The sequence below is a fragment of the Mustelus asterias genome, chromosome 1, assembly GCF_964213995.1.
Source record: "Mustelus asterias chromosome 1, sMusAst1.hap1.1, whole genome shotgun sequence".
NCBI classification, from domain to species: Eukaryota; Metazoa; Chordata; class Chondrichthyes; order Carcharhiniformes; family Triakidae; genus Mustelus; species Mustelus asterias.
Genome location: NC_135801.1, coordinates 63,974,055 through 63,990,316, shown reverse-complemented (window position 1 = coordinate 63,990,316; position 16,262 = coordinate 63,974,055). Strand labels below are relative to the sequence as shown.

At 43.5% G+C, this 16,262-nt stretch overlaps 1 protein-coding gene across 1 annotated transcript in view; it reads right to left on the bottom strand.

Moving 5' to 3' along the window:
- Positions 1-15,525, bottom strand: part of tll1 (tolloid-like 1) — a 308,946-nt gene extending 293,421 nt beyond the window's left edge. The window contains exon 1 of the mRNA XM_078212332.1: positions 15,381-15,525. Coding sequence (XP_078068458.1) covers positions 15,381-15,525 — 145 coding nt within the window. The remainder of the gene's footprint in view (positions 1-15,380) is intronic.
- Positions 15,526-16,262: the final 737 nt, after the last annotated feature.

Here is a 16,262-nt window from a genome sequence, read left to right as displayed (position 1 = left end):
CATACAACTGTCTGATAGGAAATATTTTCATTTGATTGGTCTGGGCTGAAGTCAAGTTCATGATCTTGTGGTGAATCAGTAAAGTTACAATTTAATGTTCCATGTGGATTTGGGTTTCAGCCAGCTACAAGTCAGTTTTGCATAGCCTTGCTGCAGACCTTTACACCAATTTTCAAGGGTGATATTGGAAAATAAATGTGTAGTACATGTCATACAATCCAGGAACAACCCAAATTCATTTATTGGTTTGAACTGAATCAACTAATGTCAATCAGGATGGTCATGATGTGGAGATGCCGGCGTTGGACTGGGGTGAACACAGTAAGAAGTCTCACAACACCAGGTTAACTGTTGGACTTTAACCTGGTGTTGTGAATCAGAATGGTGGCAAGGCTTTCGCATTTCCGTCTGACACGATGAAAGTCAAAAGTTACCAGTGCTGAAAACTAACTTGTGACCTCTATTGTACGCATGGCTATTGAGTGAGGAGGGAATCAAGGCCGGTGTGTTTCGTTTACACTTTTACTGTTTATGTAACATCTGTCATCCTTAACTATCAAAAGTTAATTAACACATAACATTGCACAAGTAAAGCAGAAACTATTGCTGAAAACAAACCTATCCCCACGATTGAGTTGTTTGCCAAATCCACTAATTTTTAAGAAAATAATGAATGACTTGGATTTATATGATCCTGGATGTCTTGAAGTGTTTTACAACCAATGAAGTGTCTTGAATTGTGATTACTGTTGTAATGTAGGAAATGCAGCAGCAGATTTGCCTGCAGCATGATCCCACAAGCAGCAATGAGATAAAATCTGGGGTTTTTTTGTGATATTGATTAAAGGATAAACATTGGCCTGGATACTAGGGGAAACTTCCCCTGCTCTTCTTTGAATAGTTTGGATCTTTTACATCCATTTCTAGAGGGTAAGCAGGGCCTCGAATTAACATCCTTTCTAAGAAGCAGCATTCCCTCAGTACTGCTCTGGATTGTCAGTGTTGATTTTTGTGTGCAAATCCTGCAGTGGGATTTGAAACCTTGTTACTCAAGAGATTAGAGCGCTCATAAAAAATGGTTAATTGGCTTGGTACTTGTCAATCTCATTCCCCTTGGTGTAATTTTGACTTTGTGAGATAGCGTAAAACAGGTTATAGCAAATCAACAACTCATTGAAGCCAATAGTAATTAAAACACAATACTTGCAAATACAATGCTGGCTGAATACTACGTGCAGCAGTTATTCTTGCAACTAGCCAAAAATAGTTACAACTTAAAAACATAAGCAACACATTACAAGTACAGAACCGCTAAATTTGTCACAGCCTGGAGTAAGTCAATAACATTGCACCACCAATGGTTGATTTCAGGAGCTGGAATCTAGGTAAATGAAATGGAAGATTTTTTATTTTATGGCCAAATTGTGCAGCTGTACATTTTCATTTGCTTTGTTATAATTTCCCAACTTCACATCAGCAGTTTTGATGCTGAAAAAAAATAAAAGATTCTGAGAGCAGTGTGCTTAAAGTGGTCTGCAATTTAACCAAATTACTGCTGCGATTTAATCAATTTTGTGCTTGAACAATATGAAACTTCAGCACTTGTCAGTTATCTTTTGCATTAGTGTACAATCCATGCAGCTTTATGGCACCTTTCAATGCAGAACCATTGGTACTGTAAGTGCTTCTGCAATGCGGCAAGGTTTCTCACCCATTGCATTTACCCTGTTTAAACTGCGGACAGGACAGAGATCACAAATGACAATATTAAAAACCTAAAGTTGGCTAAAGATCGTGCTTACAACTCTTAAGTTTTCGGATGTAGGCTTTTCCCCATGTTCAGGGAAGGTACTTACAGGTTATCAATATAACAAGTATTTAGAGAAATTAAGAACTCAGCACAACTGCAGCTGAAAAAATTGCCAGATCTTGGTATCCATGCTCCTCGGAAGTGGTGGTGGGGGAGTGGGGGGGGATCTTTTTTCTCTGTCTCTGGTGGTAATATCCTGCAAAGGTTCTTGCACCTTATTTACATTATAGCGCTGCCCCAAAGCCAAATTGTCTGCAGTAGCAATGCTACAATATAAATACAGCATCAATGCCCATTGAAACACAAAGGCAACTATTTTACATCAATAAGCCAAATTTCGACGAGGCACATACCTGAAACATTATACCCATAATTTGCTTTTTATTGATTTGGACTGACAGGGTGGACTGAATTTTTGGAGACGGTGTCAGAGACAGGACTGGAGGCAGGGAGCCCTGAAATTCCAGTACTGGTCAGCATCAAAGGCCAGCGGAGGACGATGGGACAGGAATATTAAGGGGAATATTGTAAAAGCTCCTCAAGAGTTTGTAGGTGATAAAAAGCCTGATTTTTAAAGGAACACACGGGTAATACATGCTCTCTGAAACAGATCAGCTGGGTGGAGACGGGAACAGAGTGCCAAGTCAGTCACCACTGCCACAGGACATCAACCTGGTCCCATAAGAAGGTTAGTGAGGCAAAGGGGGTCGTAGATATTAATCAAGGCGTGTTCTTGGTGCAGGACAGGTGACAGGGGCATTGGGCACTCAGTGCCTGGGTTTTGAACTGGGTTGTCAACTCCCTATGAGCAAAAAAGCTGAGGGGCAAGGCTGCCAATGACAATTAGGCAGCTAACTGGCTAGAAAGAAAATTCCAGCTTGACCACTATGGCAAGTTTGGACCCAGTGATAAGGTGCAACCCCTTCCACTGGAAATAAAGAACCTTGATCAGCAAAAAGGCATGGGAGAGGAAAGAGGGGCAGAAAGGCCACAGAGGCCATACTTTGAATATAGGATTGACTGTCGATGATAGAGCTACCTGGAGATGAAGAGTCAGTGGCACAGGAGATGGTGACTTTTCAGGCTGATGGTTATAGACATCTGTGCCTCACTGCAAAGATCTCGCATCTGGCAGCCCTGGTTTCCATATCCTGTCAGTATCACTCTGACCAAAGTCTTGAACTTCTTCACTTTTACTCCTTTTCAAAGATCAGCTGCAGATTAGAGATCTCTTGAAGAGATAGCTACTGGCCCTTCTACCAGAGCCCGAGACAGGTACAGAGGCAATAAAACCACCTCCATTCCTATAACTTTTACAGAAAATCTGTCTCCACACCAATTAAGGCTCACCCGTGAAAATCTGAACTTCAGTCAGTTTCCCAAAGGAGATGGATTTCTTACACAAAATTGGATCTGGCTCCATGTTACTACTTTTATGGTCAAAATTCAGCCTGATGCCTGTTTCTAGCATTTTCTGGTTACGTTTTAAATGTTCATATATGCATTTTTTCCTTTTTAAAAAATAACAATTAGTAAATCTGGTTTAAATGATCCAATAGCTGGTGGGCAACTTTTCGATGTTGCTTATTGGAGCTAATCTTTTAAAACATTATTCACAATTTTTCCATACTTCCTAATTAAATGTCATAGAAGGATTTGCTGCAGATGTCAGTTTTGACCCCTTTCAGTGATCAATAAATCAATGTAACTACTTACTTTTACAGTGAAATACATTCCAATGCCTCCGAGCAATCTTAAGGCATCTGAATTTCAGATTAACTCTGTTGAACGGCGTCTTTGAACAAATAAGATTGATAAGACTCTCTTGAGGTACTGCACAGCTATAAATCTCAACAATTTGCTGACATAGTTCTCGTGTGCATCAAGATATGCACTCCCAGCCACCAACTGTAATGTAGAGAAGGATCTAAATGATTTTAAAGGACAGTTTTCATACTTATCATTGTGATATTTTCAAACAATTTCACACAAGTAATATTTTAAGTGATCCAAAACTTCCTCATTAAGCAATCAACTTACAAATGGGTATGATCTCACTTATCAGATCTGTCACAGATTTTCATTCTGATGACCAAATCAACATGTATATTCTACACCGGACCTTCCCAGCTCACTACCGTTTATTGAAAGTTGAGCTGTTTATTATATACTATAATCTCAGAAATGCTATCAAATACAGGAGAGATAACACTATACCATGAAAAACTCAGAGATTGAAAATCACATTTTGATATGGTGAGTTTTGTCAGCTGGATAGGTCAAAACAATTGCACACAACTGCTTGGTAACAAGCATGTTTATTTTAGAACCATAGAAAATTACAGCTCAGAAACAGGCACCTTGGCCCTTCTTGTCTGTGTCGAACCAGTTTTTGCCTAGTCCCACTGACCTGCACTTGGACCATATCCCTCCACACCCCTCTCATCCATGAACCCGTCCAAGTTTTTCTTAAATGTTAAAAGTTTCTTAAATGTTAAAAGCATTTACCACTTTATCCGGCAGCTCATTCCACACTCCCACCACTCTCTGCGTGAAGAAGCCCCCCCTAATATTCCCTTTAAACTTTTCTCCTTTCACCCTTAACCCATGCCTTCTGGTTTTTTTCTCCCCTAGCCTCAGTGGAAAAAGCCTGCTTGCATTCACTCTATCTATACCCATCAAAATCTTATACACCTCTATCAAATCTCCCCTCATTCTACTACGCTCCAGGGAATAAAGTCCCAACCTATACAATCTCTCTCTGTAACTCAGCTTCTCAAGTCCCGGCAACATTCTTGCGAACCTTCTCTGCACTCTTTCAACCTTATTTACATCCTTCCTGTAACTAGGTGACCAAAACTGTACACAATACTCTAAATTTGATCTCACCAATGCCTTATATAACCTTACCATAACACTCCAACTTTTATACTCGATACTCCGATTTATAAAGGCCAATGTACCAAAGGCACTCTTTACGACCCTATCCACCTGTGACGCCACTTTTAGGGAATTCTGTACCTGTATTCCCAGATCCCTCTGTTCAACTGCACTCTTCAGAGTCCTACCATTTACCCTGTACGTTCTACTTTGGTTTGTCCTTCCAAAGTGCACTATCTCACACTTGTCTGCGTTAAATTCCATTTGCCATTTTTCAGCCCATTTTTCTAGTTGGTCCAAATCCCTCTGCAAGCTTTGAAAACCTTCCTCACTGTCCATTACACCTCCAATCTTTGTATCATCAGCAAATTTGCTGATCCAATTTACCACATTATCATCCAGATCATTGATATAGATGACAAACAACAATGGACCCAACACCGATCCCTGCAGCACACCACTAGTCACAGGCCTCCACTCAGAGAAGCAATCCTCCACAACCACTCTCTGGCTTCTTCCATTGAGCCAGTGTCTAATCCAATTTACTACCTCCCCATGTATACCCAGCGACTGAACCTTCCTAACTAACCTCCCATGAGGGACCTTGTCAAAGGCCTTGCTGAAATCCAGGTAAACAACATCCACCGCCTTCCCTTCATCCACTTTCCTGGCAACCTCCTCGAAAAACTCTAAAAGATTGGTCAAACATGACCTACCACGCACAAAGCCATGTTGACTCTCCCTAATAAGTCCCTGTCTATCCAAATATTTGTAGATCCTATCCCTTATCACACCTTCCAATAACTTGCCCACCACCGACGTCAAACTTACTGGCCTATAATTTCCCGGATTTCTTTTGGAACCTTTTTTAAACAACGGAACAACATGAGCCACCCTCCAATCATCCGGCACCTCCCCCGTGAATACTGACATTTTAAATAGGTCTGCCAGGGCCCCTGCAAGTTCAACTCTAGCTTCCCTCAAGGTCCATGGGAATACCCTGTCCGGTCCTGGGGATTTATCCACTCTGATTTGCCTCAAGACAGCAAGCACCTCCTCCCCTTTAATCTGTAAAGGTTCCATTACCTCCCTACCTGTTTGCCCTATTTCCGTAGACTCCATGCCCGTTTCCTCAGTAAATACGGATGCAAAAAAACCATTTAATATCTCCCCCATCTCTTTTGGTTCCATACACAGTCTACCACTCTGGTCTTCAAGAGGACCAATTTTATCCCTCACTATCCTTTTGCTCCTAACATACCTATAGAAGCTCTTTGGATTTTCCTTCACTGTCTGCCAAAGCAACCTCATGTCTTCTTTTAGCCCTCCTGATTTCCCTCTTAAGTAGCTTCTTGCACTTTTTATACTCCTCGAGCATCTGATCTGTTCCTTGCTGCCTGTACATTTCATACAACTCTCTCTTCCTCTTAATCAGTGTTACAATCTCCCTCGAGAACCAAGGTTCCTTATTCCTATTTACTTTGCCTTTAATCCTGACAGGAACATACAAACTCTGCACTCTCAAAATTTCTCCTTTGATGGCCTCCCACTTTCCATTTACATCCTTTCCAGAGAACAGCCTGTGCCAATCCACACTTCCCAGATCCCTTCTCATTTAATCAAAAATGCAAAAAATTCATTTTCTATTGTCTCATTCTATATTGTCTGACATTGGTAACGATCCACACCACAGTTCTGATAATATTCATCATTGTGACCAGGTACTTTGTAGGATGTAAGTGCTTGTCCTGATTTTAGGTGGAGAGGCAATCCATCAATTTTTAACTTTGAATTATTCTCAAAATGGAAATGCAGATTTGGAGATAAGCCAATGTTTCATTTAGATCAATTAATCAAGTCATTCAACTGATGAACTGCACTCAAAATATAGAAATCATTATCAATTTGTCTAAACATTACTGTATAAATGTTACCAAATGCCATGTGCATTAAAATTTAGTCATTTATGAAAATAGGGCTAAACATTTCTTCAGATTTGCTTTAGTGCCTAGCAGTAAAAATATTACCTTATGCTAACATTAGGGCAGGAGAAATTCCCAAATTTCTAATGATAACAGTAAAACGTGCATTAGTTAGAACAAGAGTCGTAAACAGGTTTGTAAACAATTAAACTGAATCTGCTGTCGAGCACCCAAGGGCCCGAAAGAAAACTAGAGACTGATGGCCACAAACTCATACAGGACCCATTGCTAATGATGCAAGCAACACTCAAAACTCAATATATGTGCTGTTGAGTGGCTATACACCCGAGAAAAGGGACACGTAATTGTGAAAGGTAAGCGCAAGTTAAAGCCATACGGCATCTCTTAAAGTAGAGATGCATTGTGGCTGGAACGGATGCTGGAAGTTTATCCACAATTGATTTTAACATTGGGAATACATGGTAATTCTTGGCACAATAAAGGTACAGAAAAGGCCCCATGATTTTCTAAAGATGCGCAGAAGGCATTAGTATAGGAGATGGAGAGGAAGAAAGATGACATTTATCCACAGGGGCCAGGAGGCCATCCAAATCAACTTTGAGAAGGGAGGGGAGGCAAATAACTGTTGTGATCAATGCCAGAAGTCTAAGCCAGGGGACCTGGATGTGGTGCTGCAAAACATTGTGATCAACATCAGTGAATGGATTTTCTTATGCCATATCAAACTGACTGCAGTACAAACCTCACAGACTCAAGTCACCATCACTCACCTATCAGCAATCTCTAACCATCACAGCTCATAACTAATACTCATAGCTTCACCTTATTTTCTCACACCTTGCACTGCTACAGCTTCACACCCGCATCTTATAGCTTGCAAACACTGCCAGCTGTTCCATCATGACAACCACATCACCCAAACAAATTGCACCACATTCACTGATACACTTCCCTCTCATGTATGGTATACAATCAGAAGCAAGGTCCATGCAGTCTATACCCCAAAGGAAGGGAATTGCTATAATTGGTACAGTGATGGCTGAAACAAACTCTGGCGAGTGGTGAGGTGAAACCATTGAAGCTGACTATAAACTCATACCTAATCCTCCTTCTTGTATCCCACAATCTTTTTTGATTTACAAGCTGCAGATGGTGTAAGCGCACATTTTGATTCTCTTCCCCCACAACTCCCCCTCCATCCCCATATCTGCCAACCATAACCTATTCTTGTGCTTTTCTCCCTTCCGATACCCAAGAACTGAAACCTGGACTGGCAATGGCGGACAAGGAATAATGGTAGAAGAACAGGAAGAAAATGAAGGATAAGAAGAAACAAATCAGTCCTTCGTACATTTGCAGCCACCAACTCAGATACTGACACTGCACATACTTTAGAGGATAGGTTAGATGTGGGCTCTGCATGTGATGAGATTCCAGGCCTGTAGAAAGGGCAGGTCAAAAGTAGCAGAGGTGCCAGCTCACATGAAGGCAAAGTTACACATGAGTTTTGTGACAGAGGACTCAGATGATGCAGCAGCCTCCCGAGCACAATGAAATACTTGGTGCATTGGTAAGTTGACCAGAAAGCATGTGGTCAATGTCAAATAGCATGGAGGATTCTGGCATCAGCTTTTCACAGGACTTTGTAGAGAACTTGGAGCCCATCCTTTCCAGTGTAGTAGCGATGGCCAACTCCATTATACATTTGCAAACCCAATCATGATGCAATGTCGAATGACTAATATCTCAACTTCAATTGCAACACAAACAGAAGCCACCCAACCTCAGGGTTCCGCAATGGAGTCAAGCTATGCAAGGTCAGCTATGGAAGCCATAGAATCTCAGACTGCTCTCATGCATGCTCAGTTTGCTGCCATGGTGTAGATGTGAATACCAGTGCAAGGTGCACTGCTGTCCAGGGGAGCAACAGGTTTTCTTTTTTGTGGTTGACAGCATTTGTCATCCCACTGCCACTACACCAATGACCTTGCAGTTGTCTGTAAGCAAACCAGTCCACCTTGCTACCACCCATGCCTCGATGGTGTAGTCTGAAGTTCAGCCTTCCAGGCAGCTTAAGGTTATCATGCAAGTTCACCTGCAGTCCCCCACTGAAATTTCCACCTGCCATGCTGCAGCCACTGGGGTAACATTGTACAGAGGCATTTGGACATGCAAAAGAATGGCACCAAGGGAATACAGAAACAAGGGTGATTAGTTGTCATTTGTATGCAGTATGGCATGATTTGCTTTCTAAATGTAGTTCAAAATTTTGGTTTTAGGGTGTTTTTTATCTTTGTGTTGTGGCCCAGCTGCGATGGTCAATAACAAAAGGGAAGGCAACATGTGGGGCTCTTGGTGAATGGAGAATTAATGCTGCATTTACTTGTATACGGTTAGAAACGTTGATTGCTGGCAGCCCAAGCAGAAAGGAAGGGAAACAGAAAATGTTGGAAAATAGCAGCAGGTCTGACAGCATCTGTGGAGAGAGAATAGAGCTCTCTAATAGAGAATAGAGAATTTCAAGGCTGGATGATTCTTCGTGAGAAAGAAACTGTTTTGCCTGCCTCCTCCAATCCTCTTCGCTGTCTTCTTCAGAGGTTAATATAAAGCTTGTGAAAAAGGATGTGTCCTCATGATCGTGATATTGTTTACTGGATATTAGAACAAAGAACAAAGAACAATACAGCACAGGAACAGGCCCTTCGGCCCTCCAAGCCCGCGCCGCTCCCCGGTCCAGGATTGAATCCTGAATCCAGGATCCCCGCCCAATTTTCCAGCCTATCTACATACCAATATCCTATCCACCGAGCTGTCCCTCACAGCTACGATGCTTTGTTCATTACAACCTATTAACTTACCACCACCCCCCCATTCCAGACCATGTGATCTCCAGGGAGAGGCGAAAACCCAGAGTGAAAAACCCCAGGGCCAATATGGGGAAAAAAAAATCTGGGAAATTCCTCTCCGACCCCCTGAGGCGATCGAAACGAGTCCAGGAGATCACAATGGCCCCGATCGGAAAATGCTTCCCAACCCTAGTCATTTCCACTTCCACGAACACCATATGAATCCCCTGCCCCCGAGACAGGTTCCCAACTATCCGCAGTCTCACTCTGTACTGGCACCAGCAAGATGATCGTAGAATGAAGCCTTGAAACGAGAAACCAGGAACAATTAGCCCGCGCCGCTCCCTGGTCCAAACTAGATCACTTTTTTGTATCCCTCCATTCCCACTCCGTTCATATAGCTGTCTAGATAAGTCTTAAATGTTCCCAGTGTGTCCGCCTCCACCACCTTGCCCGGCAACACATTCCAGGCCCCCACGACCCTCTGTGTGAAATATGTCCTTCTGATATCTGTGTTAAACCTCCCCCCCTTCACCTTGAACCTATGACCCCTCGTGAACGTCACCACCGACCCGGGGAAAAGCTTCCCACCGTTCACCCTATCTATGCCTTTCATAATTTTATACACCTCTATTAAGTCTCCCCTCATCCTCCGTCTTTCCAAGGAGAACAACCCCAGTTTCCCCATTCTCTCCTCATAACCAAGCCCCTCCATACCAGGCAACATCCTGGTAAACCTCCTCTGTACTCTCTCCAAAGCCTCCACGTCCTTCTGGTAGTGTGGCGACCAGAACTGGACGCAGTATTCCAAATGCGGCCGAACCAACGTTCTATACATCTGCAACATCAGACCCCAACTTTTATACTCTATGCCCCGTCCTATAAAGGCAAGCATGCCATATGCCTTCTTCACCACCTTCTCCACCTGTGACGTCACCTTCAAAGATCTGTGGACTTGCACACCCAGGTCCCTCTGCGTCTCTACACCCTTTATGGTTCTTCCATTTATCGTGTAGCTCCTCCCTACATTATTCCCACCAAAATGCATCACTTCGCATTTATCAGGATTGAACTCCATCTGCCATTTCCTTGCCCAAATTTCCAGCCTATCTATATCCTTCTGTAGCCTCTGACAATGTTCCTCACTATCTGCAAGTCCTGCCAGTTTTGTGTCGTCCGCAAACTTACTGATCACCCCAGTTACTCCTTCTTCCAGATCATTTATATAAATCACAAACAGCAGAGGTCCCAATACAGAGCCCTGCGGTACACCACTAGTCACAGGCCTCCAGCCGGAAAAAGACCCTTCCACTACCACCCTCTGTCTTCTATGACCAAGCCAGTTCTCCACCCATCTAGCCACCTCCCCCTTTATCCCATGGGATCCAACCTTTTTCACTAGCCTACCATGAGGGACTTTGTCAAACGCTTTACTAAAGTCCATATAGACAACATCCACGGCCCTTCCTTCGTCAACCATTTTGGTCACTTCTTCAAAAAACACCACCAGGTTCGTGAGGCATGACCTCCCTCTCACAAAACCATGTTGACTATCGTTAATGAGTTTATTCCTTTCTAAATGCGCATACATCCTATCTTTAAGAATCTTCTCCAACAACTTCCCCACCACGGACGTCAAGCTCACCGGCCTATAATTACCCAGGTTATCCTTCCTACCCTTCTTAAATAACGGGACCACATTGGCTATCCTCCAATCCTCTGGGACCTCACCTGTGTCCAGTGACGAGACAAAGATTTGCGTCAGAGGCCCAACTATTTCACCTCTCGTCTCCCTGAGCAGCCTTGGATAGATTCCATCAGGCCCTGGGGATTTGTCAGTCTTTATATTCTCTAACAAACCTAACACTTCCTCCTTTGTAATGGAGATTTTCTCCAACGGTTCAACACTCCCCTCCGAGACACTCCCAGTCAACACATCCCTCTCCTTAGTGAATACCGACGCAAAGTATTCATTTAGGATCTCCCCTACCTCTTTGGGCTCCAAGCATAAGTCCCCACTTTTGTCCCTGAGAGGTCCGATTTTTTCCCTTACAACCCTTTTGTTCCTAACGTATGAATAAAATGCCTTGGGATTCTCCTTAATCCTGTCTGCCAAGAACATTTCGTGACCCCTTTTTGCTCTTCTAATTCCCCGTTTGAGTATTTTCCTACTTTCATTATACTCCTCCAGAGCTCCCTCCGTTTTTAGCTGCTTGGACCTAACATACGCCTCTCTTTTCCTTTTGACCAGTCCCTCAATTTCCCTGGTTATCCACGGTTCTCTAATCCTACCCTTCCTATCCTTCTTTTTTACAGGCACATGCTTGTCCTGTAGCCCTAACAACCGTTCCTTAAAAGACTGCCACATACCAGATGTGGATTTACCCTCAAACAGCCTCTCCCAATCAAGAGCTGCCAATTTCTGCCTGATCCCAATAAAGTTAGCCTTCCCCCAATCCAACACCTTACCCTTGGGACACCACTCATCCTTTTCCATCACTATCCTAAAGCTAACAGAATTGTGGTCACTATTTGCCACATGTTCCCCGACCAAAACTTTGAAGACCTGACCGGGTTCATTCCCCAGCACCAGGTCCAGTATAGCCCCCTCTCTAGTTGTACAATCAAAAATCTTGACATGCTCAGCTGAGTACTTCAGGGCTACAGGCCCTGACCCAGGCAGTGGAAGAAGTGTTTGAACCTCCCCATGGTGTACTCCATCACATTTTGTGCGGCATCATGGCTTTTGTTGCATACATGCTACCCGTCTGTACTTGTATTGTAAACTGGAGTCCTGAGCCATATTATCAAAGGATAATTCTTGTCACCCAATAGTTACCTTCTGGTCTGTTACATTGGCTCAAATGCATATGGCACTCTAGACTGCTTCTGAATGGAGGCAACATGACTGCTGTAGGATATCAAGCATTGGCCTCTATACTGAGTATGATCTCACACCAGCTGGACATTGAGGGTTTGGAATTGAATTAACATGCCACACCCACAACGCAACATATGTCATTAATGGCACACCATACAATGGGGAAGCCAGCAATCCTCATGATTTCCCCTCCTCACTCCATCAGCTTCTTTGTGGCAAGAAAGCATAAAATATATCTGCTCTCTTGAAATACAGATTTTCTGTGATCTCCCCTGTGCAAACTTGGGTGAAAACCGGGAGACTTTCCTGCTCCATTCTGGAAGGAGGTTAATGATCACAGTTACCTTGACAGCCACTAGCCTTGGAGATCCATCCCTGTTATGATACTTTGCTTATAGTCATAGCAGGTGGCATATATTAACATGCAATGGAGACATCAGATATACTGCTTCCTGCTGAGGTTCAAGTAGAATAATTGTTCCCAGAAGACCCTGGACAGATACAGTTAGTTGCTGAGAGCCCTTTTCTTATCTTCTAGTAACATGTCCTGCTCTGTGTCCACTCAGTTCATTTTATCAGTAATACTGTAGTCCCAGAGGCATGCAAACTGCTTCACTTACGTCTGTGGGCAAGTAGCTTGTGCAAAATCCCTAAAATCAGGACAAAACACTTTGGGATATGCCACATCATTCCTTAGACTTTAGCAACATCAAAAGAACTACAGAAACTAAACATTTCTGCAATCGCAGCAACAGCCAGCAGAAATCAATCAGCAACTAACCTTAAAAGTAGTTGATGGCTGTTTAAAATAGGGCGAATGAGGGCTCTTCCTGCTGCTGAACACATTGTGAGAGGTTAAGCAAGGGATTCAGCTGGAGAGTTGAACACCAAATGAGCAGTGCTGGCATCAAGTCAGTGTTATATACTGATTGATATCATGATCTACCCACTCTGCATACTTCTAGGGGTTCTCCCTGCATGCACATTACTGTCCCCATCAAAACAGTATCTGGCCTGGCATGCACCATAAGTGTACATCACTATCTACTTGCAGCACTTCTGGGAGATGAGCCAAATTTCATGATTGGTTTGTAAACGATAATATTAAAATGTACTAACAGTTTTGAAATGTAACATATCTGGCCTGTAATTAAACATTGGAAAGTAAAGATATATCACATTTGACAAAGTGGCCCAGAACATTGTATTCCTGAAGGCAATTTTGCTGTTACTTTTCATATTGTTTCTCTAGCAATAGAAAATAGTAAATATATTCAATTTTATCACAAAAATGATCTCTATTACTTCTGGGGAGGTTTTCTTTTGGGGGGCGGCGGGGGGGGGGGGGGGGGGGAGGAGACTGTCCTGGAATCACTTCTGCATCTTTGTCAAGTTTACAACCTTCAGCGGTGGCAGAAATTCACTCAGGAGAGGGTGATGAACCTTTGGCATTCTCAATTATTGAGTATGTTCAATTCGGAAATCGATAGATTTCTGAATACTAATGACATCAAGGGATATGGGGGTAGTGAAGGAAAAAGTGGCCTTGAGGTAAATGGTCCGTCATCATCTCATGGAATGGTGGAGCAGGTTCGATGGGCTGAGTGGCCTATGCCTGCTTCTATGTTCCTAAAGGGACACTAAGTATGTCGTCGAATCCTACCATCCAAATATGAAGGTTGTTAATTTTGAAAATTCTATTAGTTGTTTTAGCGGACGCATTAATTTAAACAGATTTCTATTCTTCTAAAGAAGGATGAGGAACCAAGTCATTGAGCTGTGGGAGGTCAAATGCAAGCAATATAGTGAGAATTGTTTTACGTTTTGGGGCGATTTGCTTGTGTAAAAAACTTGCGACAAGTGACCTGACCTGAATCATACATATACATTTGTCCCTTTAAAACAATGCATCTTATCGATAGGCCAATGCATCCTGGTTTAAAATAGAAATACAGATTTGTATATTTAAATTTTAGATCTTAGTCACATGTGCCTTGAACCCTCCAATGACCCAGATCAAAGCGAAAGCAATGACAGAGAATTATCCTCACCCCCCGCCGCCGCCAAAGACACACCTGGAGGCGCCGCGCGCCCCTCTCCCGCACCCACCCACCCCCCGGACACACCTGGAGGCGCCGCGCGCCCCTCCCCCCGGACACACCTGGAGGCGCCGCGCGCCCCTCCCCCCGGACACACCTGGAGGCGCCCGCGCGCCTTTCCTCCTGGACACACCTGGAGCGCCGCGCGCCCTTCCCGGGACACACCTGGAGACGCCGCGCGCCCTTCCCGGGACACACCTGGAGGCGCCGCGCGCCCTTCCCCCTCCCCGGCTATACCTGAGAGCTGAATAGTGCAAGGAAATGCTGAAAGGAGCAACATGTCAGTTTAATCCACAATAAAAGGCAATAATTATCCTGTAGGTCGGTTTATTCGGGAGTTGTGGATCTAGGAGGCTGTTGGGCCGTCAATCACAGGAAACATTCGGAAAACGCCCCCCTCCCTCCCCCCCGTGAATTCCAGCCCATAACCAGCAGAAAGGGACAGCCTGTCAGCGGATAGCAACATTACACTAGCCTGACTGGAGCTGCTCAGCCACTTCCAGCAACACACAGCCTGCTAACGTACTGGGCAAGTTGTAATGCAATATGACATTTCTACTTAAAACATTAATCGGGATATTAATTAAAATCCAAAACAAAACTTTCAACTCATTTTCAAGTGAATCGCCCCAGTGCAGGGTTGAAGCCACACGCTTGTGGTCTGAAGGCGACCTGGGGTAGTTGCAGTTTAATTTGCGCGGAGGCAGCATTATGAACTACAGTAACAGCCAGCAGTGTTCAGTACCTCCCACACGAGGTATCGTGTTAAATAACTGGCAAACAAACCCCCGGCTTTCGGAAGCCTTAAATGTTTAACGAACTATTTCGTGCCAAGTTCAACTTTCTGCATGTATTATTCTATTGTTTCAGACATCTCGCTCGCATGGTGGGGGGACAGAAATTGTGTGGTCGTTCACTTACCAGCTTTACACGGGTCTTTATAATCAATGACCTCCACCTTTTCTTCATCATAGTAATCATAAGAGTAATCGTATTCGAGGCCACTAATCCAGTCGAGTTTCCCAGATAGAGACAATCCAGTGAGTAACAGTGCAATTACATTCATTTTACATATATTATACATACACTGGTCTGGTTGATGGTGCAAAAATTCTACTCCATACAGTCTCTTAGGATATATATATGTGTTCAATTAATGTAGAACACAGAAGTAGACGGTAGAATTTTGAAGTTAATTGCAAAGCTTATGTTACTCGGAGCTCCGACGGAGGTTTAATTTGATGTCAGCTTTGCAAATTGGTTCGTTGTAAATGGAGTTTTCTCCCTGCTATCTGTTCCTTGACTTTGTTAATCCGGTCGATTTTCAACCCTCAGGATGGAGGAGGCCGTTGGAGGAAGAAGCGTCCAGTCTTCTGAAACATGCACTCTGCAAAAGCACAGGAGAGCATAATTTAAACAAAGATCTAGACAGCTTCTGAGCAATGATGACATCCACTACAGAGGCAGAGTGCCAGCAATAGCACTTTTCTGCTAACTTACGAAAATCCTATAGGCATATAATAGTCGTCAGCAACCTCGAGCATCCTGCTTACTTATTCATACAATCAGGGTCATCCGGACCAGTTTGATCGCTTTCCTTGATAAAGCAAACTTCACAGCAACAGCAGCCACGTCGCGAGAAATAAATAAAAGCTAAGGTCATGGAGTGGCTAAAGACGCCTCTCTGTCTCTAGCAGAGGAGTAGAAGAGGAGACTGGCTTTCAGTGATGAAACTAAACCCCAGTGAGAGAGGGAGGGAAATCCACAGCTGCTGTAGCAGCTGATTGTAGTTTCTTACGAGGT